The sequence below is a fragment of the Lissotriton vulgaris genome, chromosome 8 (assembly GCF_964263255.1).
Source record: "Lissotriton vulgaris chromosome 8, aLisVul1.2, whole genome shotgun sequence".
NCBI lineage: Eukaryota > Metazoa > Chordata > Amphibia > Caudata > Salamandridae > Lissotriton > Lissotriton vulgaris.
In genome coordinates, this window is record NC_141696.1 from 829,089,824 (window position 1) to 829,106,891 (window position 17,068).

The 17,068-nt window shown below is 42.3% G+C and overlaps 1 protein-coding gene across 2 annotated transcripts in view; it reads right to left on the minus strand.

Moving 5' to 3' along the window:
- Nucleotides 1-15,503, minus strand: part of EIF5B (eukaryotic translation initiation factor 5B) — a 697,227-nt gene extending 681,724 nt beyond the window's left edge. For both annotated transcript variants that reach the window (XM_086934729.1, XM_086934728.1), the window contains exon 1: nt 15,111-15,503. In XM_086934729.1, coding sequence (XP_086790855.1) covers nt 15,111-15,145 — 35 coding nt within the window. In that variant the 5' untranslated portion in view covers nt 15,146-15,503. The remainder of the gene's footprint in view (nt 1-15,110) is intronic.
- Nucleotides 15,504-17,068: the final 1,565 nt, after the last annotated feature.

Here is a 17,068-nt window from a genome sequence, read left to right on the forward strand (position 1 = left end):
CTTTCCAAGAAGCACTGGGCCTTCATGGATCAGGCCGTAGCCGGTGCGCATGTCTGGCGGGAAATCTGGCTTCCCCGCTGCTCATGAGCATGGGGCCTTTACTCTTCCCCAGTCACGGCAGGGACAATGAAAGTGAAAGACGTGGTGGCACTCTCGAGAGGCCTTACTACCTTCCCCTCCCGGATGACGCCGATGGTTGACAACCCAGATTTCCTTCCTGGATGTAAGACGGCGGTTGCCCAGAGATGGAGAGAAGCGGGTTGTAAGAGCTTAGGCCATTTATTCGACCTCGAGGGCGTTGTCCTGTTTGATCGGATTCGCCAAGATCTTGACCTTCCTCGAACTGACAAGTTCTACAGCTCCGGCACTGGGCGACCTCTAGGGCTTATCTCTCACATGTCTCTCGTAAGCTTACCCCTTTCTAGAAATGGATAGCAAACAAGAAAGATGACAAGCACCTCATAACGGAACCTCATGCCCTCCTTGCCCCACGAGCAATAGGGAAGCGGTCTTCTCCGGTGGGAGTCAGAGCTGGGATGGGCCCTCACAGACAAGGAATGGGACTACATTCACTACAGAGTTCACCACATGGCATACAACACTGCTGGGATCCGCATTCAATGTTGTATCTTATTGGTATCTTTCGCCAGCTAGGATACACCAATGGGACAAGAATCACACGGAGGACTGTTGGCAAGGCTGCGGCCTATCAGGCTCCCTTGCCCATCTTTGGCATTGCCCGAGGCTAGAGAGACTTTGGAACAGGTGCTTAGTGATATCAACACTGCATTTGACACCGAGTTCCCTCTCTTCCCGGCTTATTCCCTGCTGGGGCTATCAAACCCACTCACTTTCCCATTGAGGTCACTACGAGGCAGGCAGATGGCGTCAGCATTGCTCACAGCAAGGCAGGCAATATTATTTCATTGGTGTACTCCCACTGTGCTGGACCACACAGCTTGGCTCCGTAGGCTCTGGATGACCCTTGCCTTGAAACGACGCTCGCTGAGTCAAGATCAGAAGGGCGATAAATACGTGGAACTTTGGGCTTCTTTCATAACGCTGCTGTCGAAGGACCTCCGCGAGGTCACTTGTCCCAAACTCCTGCAAGTGCTCCGTCTAATACCTCCAACTTCGGAATAAGTAGTGCCCCATCTGAGCGAGCAAGAGGGCTAGGGCTTGGCTTGGTGGGAGTTGTGGGTCACTATACACCTCCTGAAGACCTTGGTACGGGTCTCACTCTGTTTTCCCATTTCCTTTTGGGGGGTGGTCGGGTGGGGGTTCCTTTACTTGTTGTTCTCTCTTTATGATGGGTTTGCGTTCTTATACCTGTGTTGTTTTGACAGTCTATGTTACTCCTATTTGGTAGGTGTGACTGAGTGTTGCCAGCCTCCGGGATGTCGGCATTAGCGGGATGGAGATATATATGACTCAATGCATTGTCCTTTAGCCACCGGCCCCTGTGGTTGTAGGCGAATGGCTGTGTGCATATGTTGAGACATCTACCAACAGAATCAATAAAAACGATTTGTTCCATAAAAAAAAGAAATTAGCTCAAAAGACCAGTGCAATGAGTCCAATCAAATGAGCTGCGTTATAAGAATTATTTTTTCTACAACTGTTCCTTTAGGTCTTCTCATTGGGGTGGGGGGGGGCAAAACTAAATAGAAAAAGGTTCTACTGGCATTACAGAAAAAAAAACTATTTAGTCTGCTGCCCTACTGAAAAATGTATACAACAATAGGGGTATGCCCTGCTAAACCACTTGGACCTGGGCATTAGGTAAAGGAAACAGAAAAAGTGGTAGCCTGTGGGAATAGATTTTTATACAACAAAGCCAATAATTGGTCACTTATCTGGTATGGAATTACAAAATGCTATCTATTAGCATTTTTAAGAAGCGAAACCCCAAAACTCCTAAACTGTAAAGCAGAAAACAGTGTATGGGCATATAACAGTGACAAAACAAATGTCTATTCACAATACAATGTGGACATATCTTCTCATACATTAATCAACTAATACAAAAAACAAAACAAATTGTCACAAAACAAACACTAGGAAACGTCTCTCTTCCAAAAATGTTCATACGAATATAAGGCTGCGACTTCTAAATATCATATGCAATCCATATTAGAGGTAGTCCATTATGGTGACACCCAGAAGGAAACATCCTGTCCTCAAATCTTCTCTTGGGTGTCCCTCATTATATGCATCAGATTTATTTTTGTATCGGGCTCCTCCAATCAAAAGAGGTCGACGCGTTTTGGCCCTTGTTGTTGGGCCTCTTCAAGACATAGGAAGATTAGGAACACTAATCCTAATACATGGACAAGATCTAAAAAGATACTCATGGGCAGCTTGCACACAAAGTGTCTAGCCGTGTGTAATCCAATGTCTTTCAGTCTTTGGCAAGGATCAACAACCGCTGCAGACAGCCATCCGTCTAAAAAGTTCTCTGCACAAGGTGCGTACCATCAAAGTCTGTACAAAGAAGCAGGACCGTCATAATCCAAGCCCCGGGGTCTGACCGTGCACAGTGGAATTAAGCGCTTCCTCCTCGCGGTCAGACGTCTATGGAACTAAGGATTCAGTAGTTTGAATTACCCCACTGAAAGAATTAATTAAAACATGGTTATTCATTTTAATTTGTTTTTGATACCTGGTCTTGTAAAAATATGTTTTGCAGGCCAGCCTAGAAATAGTCATCCATAAACTTCCACCTTTTTAACCAAGGACCAAGAAGGACACAAAGGGGGAAATCAGATTAAGGACATCTGTATGGCAGCCACTGATGTTGAAAAAAGACGAATGGAAGTGTGCTGTGTGTGAGGGCGAGTTGGTAGTTTAAGTAACGAATCAGAAGACACAGCATACTGTAATGCGAAGATGGAAGAATATTGCGAACTGACATAATGTCTAAGAGAATTCTGGGAACCGTACAGATCATATGTACAAAACAAAAAAGGCTCAACCACCAGTGATATACGAGGAATTAATTTTTAGTGAATTGCATGAAGTTGAAAAATACCAATGGACATGGAAAACACTAATTATGGTTTTGGATTGATAACACCGTGAGTTCATGCCAAATATCTTGATGGGGCTGCACTATATGCTGCGAGGGTAACGCAGGTGAAAAGAAAATCATACATTTAAAAAACTACGTATCATAAAAAAGCATACAATTCACTGAAGATGTCTAGAGCTTTATACCAGCCCTGATGTCAGAGAGGAAAGAAAATGAGGGTTACAGAGACCTGAATTAGTAGCGTGCCCCAAAATTGGGTGACGTCCCCTAGTCACACCAAAAGTCCAAGCTACTAATTCATATTCTCAAGCACTTAACGGAGAGCGCACCCTAGAGCACGCGACAATTGATTACGCTTTATGAACATTGAGTGCAAGTGGGATCACATAAGTAACTATATTCCTATCCGCTTTTTCACACTTGGCACCTTCTGAAAACATGCAATACGAGGATATTTCAGGCATTACTGACCAAAGAGCGGATACCTTCGCTTTTTCAACAGATGAAGCAACCCGCATTTATGCTCGGATACATGAGGAGACTACGGAAATCAATACACATAGAAAGAAACAAAGAATAAAATATACGACAATTAACTTATCTTTCAAAAAGAGAGATCAATCAGAGACTCCACGCGAGTATGTTGGTTAAATACCACAGAGCCCTTCGGATACCAAGGGGCCTAAGAATTGCGTTAAAACCATCTTTATGCAAGAATTCTACAAAACTCAAAGATTAGTGGTTCGCTATCCTGATGAAATGTTCTTTAGATCTCATTCTTTTGATAATTGAGGGGTTATCATGCATTTTGGAGGAGCTCCATAAAGAAATCGAAGCAGCGACGACCGAGTTGACTAAAAGTACATCACCTGAGGATTGGGCGAAAACATTATAAGACATAAATATACAGCTTACAAAACACACACGAAATCAACAACAGGAAGATCAGGAAACTACGTAGAGATACCATGGACTACAAACTTGGGGAGGTATATACCTGGGCTGAGGTATATGCCCGCCGTAGACAATCCAAGCCTTATTCACAAAGTACAGACACCACCTCAACTGATAGTGATCAGTCAACTAGACCCAGGAGAACAGGGAGAACTAATCAACAACAAATTGCGGTTACAAAACAACAACCGGAAACTTTGAGACACTGTCAAAGTGGTGATCAACAACAAAAAGATGGGGCATATCAGAAAAAGAAGACCCAGGAGGAGCAAAAGAAAAGGAAAAGGAAGCACTGAACACCCGAAGTGTGCCAGCAGAGAAGACGAAAGAAAAAAACAAGAAGAATTTGAACTAAAAGACTTGGTAATTAACATTTCTGATGTACATTTTGATAAAGTAACGATGGATACCTTACAGAAGGGGATGACATTTGTTCCTACCACAGAGACGGACAGATTAGTAATGGAAGTAAGTCTCTATAAACTAATGAGAAAATTACTCTTACGACATTTCTTTGATAACATCGTAACCGAAAAAGGAGTAACCAAAGAGGATCAACTATTGGGTTTATCACCTCAGAGCACTTATGTTGCACCAATATCTCACAAAATGTTGGATACATTTGAAAACCTTGTCAAATTGGAATTATCCAAACTAAATTTTGACAGAAAATCAAGGCAACCAAATCTCACACGGAAACAGATATCTGCTCTTCGAAACATTGCTTTGAACCCAAAGATAATATGTCAGAAAGCTGGTAAAGGAGGTTCAATCGTGATCATGAACACTTCTCATTATGAACATGAAGTAGAACTTCACTTAGCTGATGACACAGTGTATCTTCTCCTGGAGACTAACCCCACAATACAACTTTCTGAATATCTTGAACAAATAATTAACAAAGCACATCTTGATGGAACAATAAATGACAGGACGAAGAAATTTCTTAACATACAACACCCAAAAAATCCGGTAAATCATATGTTACCGAAAATTCATAAAGGCTTGAGGAGACCACCTTTTCGACCTATTGTTTCAACTGTTGGTAGTATTCACCAACCAATTGGTCAACTTCTTGACAAACATTTACAACCTCATGTAATGAGAATGAAGACTTATGTGAAGGACACAACCCATTTTCTAGAGAAATTAGATCAGGTGCAATTATCATTGGAAGAAAACATAATTCTATGCAGCTTGGATGTAAAATCCTTATATACGTCCATTCCTCATCAGGATGGAATTGAGGCAATTGAACAAGCAATACTTCATACAAATGTGGAAGAAGACTTTAAAAAGTCTTCCTTATGGAATTACTGTACTTCACTCTTTACCACAGCTACTTCAGATGGAAAGACAGATATTATTTGCAGCAAACTGGCCCAGCCATGGGAAATTCGGCAGCGCAGGTATATGCCAATATCTTTATGGAACATTTTGAGGAGAACTACATTTTGAACTGTGAACCCTGGAAATCACAAACAAAACTCCTATTGAGATACATCGATGATCTGTTTATTATCCCCTTCGATGCTGGTGACGGAACCATTCAGTCATCAGACACGGTTGAGCTGTGCTGATGACGGAATGGTTCCGTCACGACCACACCCATTATCATTAGGGTGCAGCACAGCAGGAAAATATCATTAGCAGTGATGAGGTTATATGGACTGGCACAGAAGTTGAACTATTGGCAGCTATCACGGAACTAAACACGAGAGATGAACGCATACAGTTCACATTTGAGATGAACGATAGGAAAATCACGTTCTTGGATGTGGAAGTCCAATGAATAGGTTCAGCTTTTAACACGGACATCTATCGCAAATCAACCGATCGCAACAATTTGTTACATCATAACAGTTTCCACCAAGACTCCTTGAAGAGACATCTTACTTATTCTCAAATGCTAAGAGTAAAGAGAATAGTATCATCACCTGAACGAGCTGACATGAGAATAAATTAAATGGAAATCAGATTCAAAGAAAGAGGTTACCCACAACATGTTTTAGAAGAAGCAAAAACATGTTGTTCCCAAAAGGAGAGTAAAGACCTTTTAAAGAAAACTACAACAAAAGATACATCAAGAGTTGTAATAGTGTCTAAATTCTCCACTAAAAGCAAAACATTCAAAAATATCATAAGGAGACATTGGGTGATCCTATCACAAGAACCTGATTTTAACAACATATTTCAAGAGATGCCCTTATTTGCTTACCAGAGAGCAAAGAACCTTGGAAGTTTACTGAAACCAGTAGACCTACCGACTAATGAGATATTTCAAGGGACACTACCCTGTTATAACTGTTACCATTATAATAACATCATCAGAGGGATTTTTGTGACACATCCTAGTAAGGGACATAAAATCAAATTAAGATTAATAGCTATGTGTGACTCATCAAATTTCATCTACTTACTGAAATGTCCCTGCGGTCAGGGGTATGTTGGCAAAACCGAAAGGAAAATGAAAATTAGACTTAATGAACACAAATCGAACATTCGTACCCAGTCTTTGAAATCCACGGTAGCTACACATTTCCGTGAAACCAGACATAACATCAGTCAATTGAGATTCATGATCTTGGAAACAGTGCCGAAAAAGGAGGGTGTTGACAATAATAAAAGATTTCTACAATGTGAAAATCATTGGATTTTCAGACTGGAAACTTTGAAACCCACTGGAATGAATGACCGGGTGGAATACAATTGTTATCTGTAAAGACTTGATTAACATCTAAACTTTGTACCATATTTTGTGCGATTTTATTTGGAAATCTACCAATGATAACCATTTTGAAGACAGTATACACCTGGATATATTTCTAGTCTAAGAATCTAGTATTGTTAATTTTTGGATTTTTTTTCACTATGGGGAATAACTTTATTGTTCCTTGAATGTTCTTGTTGAAACGTACTTGCTTACATTCTCTGATGTGATGTCGATCCATTAACATGTAACATGATTTCATCCATCACCTTTTAATTTCATGTAATTTAATTTCATTTATATCTTTTGCACTACTAATCTCGAACAATAAGATCTTTCACTTTTTCAATGTTAATACATTGTAAGATGGCCGCCACCTATGGTGAAATTCACCAGTCCTATTTATATATTGAGCGGCACCCATAACACCACGGCGTTTAGCGATGCACATATGGCAGGAGAACAGAGCACGGCTATCGTGCAAGATGCGAGTTCTTTGAAATCCATTCACGTGAGTAAAATTACTTATAATTCTTTTTAGGATAACCAACAGCGAAGGTTCGCGTTCACTATCTTTTTACCTTACGTACTTTGGATTACATTGCTTAACCGTTCGTGTCAACCTCACCAATGAAGCCTCTTAACAACTTGGTCTTTTTTCTTCTTTATAACTAGGCTTTCCTGTTTTCAGTTTCTATTTTTGGTAAATTCTGGTGGTGTTTTTTCAGTGTTTTCCAGTGATTTCAATACCTCAAAAAAACAGTGCTTTTCAGTGATTACTCATTTTCGCGCCATAAAAAACAACTGAAACAGTGTTTTACCGGTGTTTATGGAACACTGCTTTTATTATTGCTTGCTTTCTTCATTCAAATACATTTATACAAGTCAAACGTATTGTAGTACACCATCCAATAATTCTTCAGTGAGTCCTTGGGGTCATTTGCGCTTTCTCTTTCCTTCCCAATATCGTGAAGTGGTGTTTTCCTATATTTTTGGATGGGTATGCCTACTCTGCATTTCATTAGCGTTAGTTGCCGCTCTCATCGTGGCGATGTTTTTGCGGCAGCTATCACTGAAAAACTGGCAATGTTGGCAGTTTGCACCAGCATTGGAATGGGGCGATGAATCCATTGCCACATTTGACGTGCTAAAGTCCCGATAAATCGGCAATAAGTCCTTGAGAATATGCCCCTAAGCTGCTTCCAGGAGCTGAGCAGAAGTACAAGGAGATAAAGGATACAGAGTCTAAATGTACAACAGAGGGTCATGAATGAGTAAATATACTTTACATAGTTTACATATTTACATAGCTCCCAGAGGCGCAACTAGAGTCGAAATCAGCAGAGTGTAGCTGTAGGGGCTCTAAGAAGGGATGAAAGAACAATTAAACCTTGTTAAGTAAATGGTCTTTTAAAGACCTGTGAAGTACTCAGGTTCGGGTGCGGCAGACCACAACAGCTCCTCTCCCCCATGTGAGCCAGGCAGAGGGCCTGGTGTTGCTCTGGCCCTTGGGCCAGTCACACCTCGGCTCCCCATATGCCGGACCGGCCCAGAAGCAGTGGTTTCCCCTGACACCTCTGCGCCAGGCCACCACAGGCAGGCCAATGGGGGTGTACATACAAGGGATGTCGGGCCTTCATTCCACCTCGTACCTCAAATTGAGAGTGCTAATACCAGGTATTGAGTTAGGGGAGCATGTGTAGTGAGAGATCCATTGGCTTCCCATGAGAGCTGTTCTTATCACACTCACAAATAATTGCCAGAGAGTGTATCACTGCGTACCTCTTTGCCTAGTGAACATGATAATACTAATATGTGTGGGATCAATTTTGTTTTACTTTTAAACGTCTTTTAATTTCCTACTTTTGCACCTTCTGTCATCTTTTTGCAGTTACTGTACACACTTTGCTTTTTTATTCATGCTTGTGCTTCTTTGTTTTGCTTTTTTATTTTCTTTATTACTTTTTAAATTGCATATTTACTTTATTTGTTCTTTCTTATTTTTAAATTAACTTGTACCTTTCAAAATACTCTTTCTTTTCTGGCTCCCGTTTTCTTTAACCCATTTTGAAATGCTTTTAACTACACACTGTGTCTTTCTCCATGCCTCTTTCCAAACCATGGTGAGGCATTGTTCTGTAAACTTCCCTGCACCTGTCCCAGTAGATAGTGCCTGCCTAAATGCTAGTGAAGAAATTATCTGTGGAATAACGCTATCCAATGAGATTTATCTGGTCACAATGCACGCATAATGTCAGGGCTACAGATTTCTGATCCCGTTTCCTTTTTTTGCCGTTCATAAAGAAAAAAAAAACACAAAGTCATGGCATTACGGTGACATACAGCCTCGCCGGCAGCAGGGCTCGCTCCAGCGCCCATGCACTTCTGAGACCAATTTGTTTAGCTGCACACGGTCTCTTTGACCTGGCTGCAAATGTTACCTCTCTTTTCCTATCAAAAACACCGCAGGGCGGACCATCTGCTCTGAACGGCCTCCCGCGGCGCCCCTCTCGGCTGATGGTTTGTACAGCTACAGGCCACGGCCCTTTACTAAAGATTCCACAGTGATTCGTCTGATGAGTGAAAACAAGTGTAAAGTGAAGTGTAAAAAGGTCACACCCACTTGGCGACGTGAATGGCCTCAAGGCACCATTTTTGTCAGATAAGCCCAAATTTCCCACCGTAATGGTAATCAACTTGACGACCTCAGAAGGATCAAAAGGATGACGGAATTTCACCCTCTGACTTGCACGTCACACACAGGTGTTAGCAGCGAGCGTTTAAGTGACTGGGCCATTTTTCGTAAATGGGCCAGCACTTGAATTGATATGTAGATTCTGCACCACAGTTTTTGTACTAATTGCGGCCACTTAGGGATCCTGGTGTTGAACAATGGTATTTTAAACAATGCCAGCCTGGGCAGGTCACTGCTGATAAAATCTGAAGGCTGTAGAGAACAAACTGTTAATGGCCGCCTTCCTGGAATCCTAAATATGTTCAATGTTGAATGAATGCGCTTTCCTCAGAGAGTTTAATGGCCAGAGGTATGAGACAGAAGAGGAAGCACCCCAATAACATTGCCAGGGAAATCAAGCAGACCACCAGCAACCCGCTCATGCTTAATGGATTTAGCGCCTGGAGCGCGCAGTGCTCTGCCACCACATGCTGCGATCAGTGAATAGGTGTTAAAGACAAGTGGCGAGCAGGGGAGTAGTTGCGGAATCAGATGCAGTTTAAGGACTCATAGCGAGTGCTTCCACGCCACTGGCATGGTTAGCATCTCCTTCTCTTCAGGTTCCTAACAAACATCAAGGAAGGCCTGGTGTCTCCCTGGGCAGGATTATGTAGAGGTTAACCCCATTCCCATTGTCCCTCCCGGAGCGCCTGTTAGTCTACGTCCCCTGTGTTGTAACATTCCCCTGCCACTCACACTACCACAGTTTCCATTAGATGCCCCAGGCAGCGCCAGCCAGAATGTTTTCTGAAGTACATTTTCTGTTCTATTTTGTGACAAATGCATTGGCTATTCCTCTACGAGATAGAGTGATTAAGATCCGTTTTTCTTTTTCCTTTTCCTTTAATTTGATGCAGCGCTGTACGCTCCATAACTGTCCTGCCTGCCATGTCACTGTTCTCGAGGATGCCTGGCCCCTCCCCGGGCTGTCAGGGAGCTCAAATGTGTAGCGCCCCCTTCTCTAGCCCTCTCTGGTACCGGCCTCTTTTGCTACCCCGGTACTTTGGAGACTCCAACCCGCGTGCTCTTAGATCACGAGTCTGCCTCTGTACTCACGCGCTGCTGCTGCTCCTCTCCAAGATTTTCTTTCACGTCGCTCTTCGTGCCTCTAGCGGCAGATTCCGCCGTACGATGTTGTGAGTTTTGTGTTGCAATGCTTAGGCTCCATCATGTGGCCAAACAGTGCAACACCTATGAAAATCAGTGACACTCGTTTTAAACCGGGTCACCTGATTTTCTTCCAGTAGTGTATTGTCTGTCAGCGTCGGTTTTAACCGAAAACCGGACAGCCTATTTATAACTCACCGTCACAAACATTTTTTCCAAATGAATACTGGTTATCTTCACTATTCCTTTTAAATTTGGTTGTTCGTCTTAACTTCACCATTTCTTTTAAAATCGGTTGTTTATCTCTTTTATTGAGACACTATCGTCGTCTATTAGAAACACGTTTTGGTGATTTATTCTATTTCACTGGGGAACACTAGATACATTTCGACAATAACACCGGATTTGTACGAGGTTTGGATCGCTATTTATGATTTGTTGATATATGAAATATGTAACTTCGAGTTTCCATATCCTCATGTATGATATATTTGATTTTCAGAATCCAGTCCCTGATGAAGGCTCTTTATGAGCCGAAATGCATTGGATGACATTTTGGGATTGAATATTGGATTATTTTGCGTGATAAATTCACAACTTACCATGAATTAAGGTTAAATACCTAATGGCTGAATAAAACATTTTGAAATACTCAACCTCTATTAAATCAAACAGGATATTATTTCAGTTTTGCAATTTCACAACCCAGCAAAGGGACTTTTGCTGTGACTAGGGAACGTCACCCAATTTTGGGCCACGCTACTAATTCATATTCTCAAGCACTTAATGGAGAGTGCACCTTAGAGCACGTGACAATTGATTACGCTTTATGAACATTGAGTGCAAGTGGGATCACATAAGTTACAGAGACCTGCCATATGTGCTTCTTCTTAATGGCTACCCAAACTTCCCTGTTATAGAGATATTTCACAGAGGTATTACATCTACATCCCTCATCCCAGTGATCACAGGTGTAATGACTGACGAGAACTAAGAGTAATGAAGATTATCAGTAAGTAATTGGGGCATTAGATTCTCTGTAAACTGAGACGAGATTATAAGCAATAAAAGCATTCATTTTATTAGCCTTTGATTTGAGGCACAAGTCAAATAAACTTTTTGGATTAAGCAATATGAATGGTAAGAGGGAACAGGTCTGTTCAATACAACGCTCCCAAAAAAGGCTAGACTGGGAGGCAGGTCCTTTCGCACTCTTGCGGCAAAAAAGTGGAACACCCTTCCCTTGAATATCAGACAGAATAAAAACGAGACATCCTTTAGAAAAATGTTAAAAACTTATCTTTTTACTCTTTAATTGTTTGTCTCTGGCTTCACCCTGCTAATACTCTCTCTCCATAGCGCGGGGACACGCCGGGAGGCGTCACCAGGCGCTTTACAAACCCCTATAATAAATAATAATAAATAATAATAATGGTGCTAGTTTCATAGGTAGATGCCATACTGCTTCTTTTAAACAAGCATTTGCAATGCAATAGGTCTTGCATTACTGAAAGTTTGAGCTATTGGCGTTGAATTAATATGTGCAAGGTCAATACCTAAAACTTTTAGTAATGCGAGACCTATTGCATTGCAAAAGCTTGTTAACGCTACAGTAAAAAGTCATTGTCAAGTCATACATACATGTACATTTAACCACACATATACAAAATGATGCACAATCACGTTGTTTAAAACTAAACAAATATTGGCAAAGCCAATAGGTCTGGCTTTCATATGGTAATCAAGTTGATACATTATCATTGTATGTCATTCCAGATAAATATGACATACTGACATGTCTGTTGTACAAATGATTATTGAATCTTGATGGCACAACGTGACATGGATACACTACTAATTTTGCTGTGTATGTCTTTCTTTCTATGTATCGTTTTGTTTGTTTGTCTGTTTCTTTTGATATATTGGTGCACATTGGACCACGAAATCAGGAGAACTCCAGGTGATACAAATTCAAAAAACTTTTTGTTTCACTTACATCTAGAAGTAGCACTCATGGTCCTGAAGAAGCAGTAGGAGACCTCTTGGCCCCGTTCAACGGCAGAAACATGTCGACCCAATATCCATTTTAGTAGTCATTTGTTTACACTACTATTTGCACTGTTTTTATTAACTTGGGAGCGAAGAGGTGCTCATTAAAAATATTTCACCGCTTCACTGCCCAATTTTATGTGGTTTCACACTAGTCACTTATTATTTTCACTTTTTCAGCACTGCTAGTCAGTTGCCACTTGACACCTAGATGCATCACACTAGCACTGGGACATATAGGTGAGATTAGGCTGAGCTTTGCCAAATCTACCGAGGGTACAACAATCTACCTTCATGGTGAAGGATCCGATATGATGTAGGGTGGTACAGGTCGGTAATCTGATGGGAATTTTTTCTCACTGAGAAAGTACCCTAGGTTTGATTTCGCTGTTTTACATCTACAGTTGAGGTCACGTTCTCACAGATACATAGTTAGTTTGTATGTTCTCTTTGACCCATTGCTACTTTTTGTTGGTAGATTAACAAAACGGTGCCTTACCTTAGGAAGTTGGGCAAGCCGCACCAAAGAAAAGAAAGGTGTGGCCGCCATTGTTAAAGTTGAAGATGGCGTGCTGCACTGCTTATGATAAAATTAGAATATTGAAAAATGTGGTTTGGCGAGCAGCGACAAAGAAAAGAAAAGCGCAGCTCGCGAAACTTTTTTTTCAATATTGTACTTTTTTTTTTTAAGGAGCGAAATGCGTCGCCTTTACCTTTAAGCGGCTGACAGGATAGCTGCGTGCTGCGCTGCTAACTGAAAGCATATAATATTGAAAAAAATTAGTGAGGGGCGCCAAAGAAAAATGTCTATGTTTTTCAAAAGCACCACAGCATGCCGCCTGTGTCGTACTTCTGACTAAAAACATATGATATTGAAAAAATAGAGTTTGGTGAGCTATGCCTTTTGCTCGAGTGTGGCGAGGCGCGCGTTTGGAAAATAAAAGCACACGGCACCATTGGCTGCTTACTCCGACAAAAAGAAAGGTGCACGGATGCTACAATTAGAAGGTGCAGCTCTGCCCAAAGAAATAAATACATACTTTATAAATGAAAAGGTGCAAGCCGGACAGAGCTGCGCATTTTGAAAATATCACACGCAGCCGCCATTACTACTAAAAATGAAGCATTGGGGGAAAAAAATACAATGCAGTATATATAGAGTTGGGCGAGCCATGCACAACAAAAGAAAAGTTGTGCGGCTGCCATTACTAAAGTGCAAGCATGGTGTGCTACACTGCAAAAAATAAATAATTATGTTGCGGGAGAGAGTCTTGTGCCTGCAACAGCAGGCAGGAGAAAGTCTTGTAAGAAAATAGTTCTCACAGAGTGTAAATAAAACATAACGAGTGACAACACATGTAAGATGGGTAGTTCTTATGGGAGGTTACAACATGAGAAAAGGAGGCACTACGGAGGGACTACTAAGCCTATTAACAAATAAAAAGCCACCATTTTAAAAGGACAGTAACAGGAGCCAATCGAAAAGACGGGTGGAGCTTCAAGTCCATACCTAAATACAGCATGCCTCAAAGAGACAGCGCAAGCAAGACCTAAAAGACGTACAGCAACTTCATCACAGTCTGGCTTACTTCACCCAATAATCGAAAATCTCTCGACTGTCAGACTTTACAATAATTAGTAGCATGAATGAAAAGAGCTGGGGGAAAAAGCTGTCACACTAAGTCAATGTAGCCTCTCATAAGGTCTAAAGTCAAATATCACCTGCACATTGGTAATCTTACTATTGGTTACTTTCATACAAAACCACTCTCCCACAAACTGTTTCTCGGGCACACTGTAGAAGCTGACGGCATTGTAACAGTCCAGCAAATAATTGTGTACCCAGCAAATGGTTATATATTAACCCCATGAAGAAATCTGTCTCATATTTATACCTGCCAAACTAGATAAAGCAATCGTACCAGGCACACGTTCAATTGACGTCCATTTGCTCTCTCCTACGACAGCAAAATTACATTTTAAAGCGAGAGCAGGATTACGCACGACTCTGACAAGATCCAGAGCCTATCACACTGCGTTTGGGCAACTTTGCCAATAACACGCCGCTTAAAATAATAAGCACTTGTCTCGGTCCAAGGTTTAGACACTGAACGGTGTCAAAGGTGCACGATCATTCATTTCACACCGCGGTCAAGATGTTTAATACCAGTTTCCGATACTGTCAGTGAGATCTTGAGTTACTTTAACCATATTTGAAACGTATGGTTTCTATTCATTTAATGCTATCATATATGTGTCTACGTCACCTATGAGGACTTGGATAATCTAAATATTTCATATGAACTTTTTCGGCCGCATGTCGATAGTCCTCGTATAGGGTGGGGACTTAAAGATCAGCAAAGGGAGGCAAACGTGTGCTAAAAGCATTAGGATGTAATCATCCCATAACGCAGTAGGGAGGAACAAACAGGCTGCCACTGCCTGCGAAGCTTGGGTGATTGGGAAGGCTACGGTCAAGATGAGGGAGGCTAAAGTCAGAGGAGATCTACTTGGACAGTGGTTACCTGTCCTCGTTCTTTCCTTTCTGTTTCTTCCCCATGGCGGCGGCGCTGTTGGCTTCTCGTGCTCTCTACCCGGCTTGCGCTATTATGGTTTGTGGTCTCTCTGCCCTCAACCCACGGCCCGGCACAGCCACACTGCACATATGGTAAGGAGGAAGCCGAAAACTGCGCATGAGCCTCAGCGTCTCCGGTGCGTGCTGATGACGGAACCGGGAATCCAGCGCTAGCTCAGACAGATAGAGCGCGTCCTCAGCTCGAATGCTGACCGCGGTGTATGTCCTACGCTGGAGCCCCGGTTCTGACGAATTTACAAGATAAACCAGGCAGGGAAAGAACAGAAGGAACGAGCCGTGTGCACGTGCGCATCTAGCTCAGGTTTCGTCAAAATCCTGCGACAATGCGTGCGTGGTGCAAGTGCTGTGACAGTGTTTGAATTGAAACAGTAAAGGATCGAGGTCTCGAGATGACTAGATTGTGTCGCCATGTTTGGTGAGGCAAGTGCGCATACCATGTCCAACTAAATTGAGATTTCTGTTAAGCCGTGGCAGGGTCGTTGTCTACAATTTGAACAGGTTAAAGTTGTGCAATACCAGTGCTGGCGTAGTATACTGGGCAGCAGGTAACTGTTACACCTCCGAAAGCTTTTCACAGAGCTTGACGGCTGTGCCTGGTTTTTAAGAGCCGGCTTCTCTCCGCCACATGACACTGACCAACTCGAGATGAATCTATAAAAAGCATCACACTTCAAAATGTAGGACACTAGGAAAATAAAAAATCAACACAAAATCCAGCAGTTTCTAAATGACTCCAAACCTTTGTAAGCGCCCCTAGCCCTTCTGTCATCAGACATATCTACCAACATACTTTTGTGGCAAAATACAGTTGTATCATAAGAAAAACAGACCCCACAGTTTTTTTGTAGGAAAACTATTGCACGTTCATTCATATTCTGTTATGCAGTACACAAGTAGGGTTAACTTAAGGGTTTTTTTCTGAGCCTTTCCAGATAACGCGTGGCACGAGGCTGTCGCCCTTGTTGTTTGCCATTGCGATGGAGCCATTAGCAGCACGCATCAGGCAACACCACACTGACAACGGCATTGGGTTCAGCGGGCGTAGTTTGTTGATTTCGCTTTATGCGGACAACATTACATTGTATATTCTTAACCCTGAGCGCAATCTCGACATAGTGTTGCCAGAATTCATCAGATTCGGCGGGCTCTCTGGGGTGACCATAAATTGGGCAAAATCCGTGGTCTTCCCCTTAATCTACAATACCAGGGCATTGACCTCGGAATTCCCGTTAAAATGGGAGCAGGAACATGTGAAGTATTTGGGTGTCTGGATTAGTCGAGACCTACAAGAAATTTGGAATTTAAATTATGGCAGGGCCATTGTCTGGTTGGAGGAAAAGGTAACTCTATGGACTAAACTTCCACTATCACTTGCGGGTAAAATCGCACTGGTCAAAATGATTATATCGCCTACATTTCTATATCTTTTCGTAAACTTGCCAATCATACTCACCGACCCTTCTGCAAAACATTGCAATCGTTATTGGTCTCTTTGATTTGGGCGAAAGGCCAGGCTCGGGTATTATGGGACCTTTTGGCGCTACCAATTACTCAAGGTGTGCTGGGCGCACCGGAAATGAAATTGTACGCACTATGTGCGCAGGCGCAATTCCTGCATTACTGGGTGTATCCCCGACGCCATTCCAACCTCACGTGGCAGTTGAGGCGGACGCGGTGGCGCCTGTTCCTCTTAGAGTGACTATATATCAGCCCTATAAGCGGCCCAGGGATGACGTAGATACCCCGGAGACCCTAAGGTGGGCTTGGGATGGAGGGTGGAGAAGGGCGGGAGCAAGGGTTCTATATGCCCCCCTGTATTCCCCTCGCACAAGATCCTATGTTACCCAACATTAAAGATGAGATAAGCGATAAGGTGGCACAAAAGAT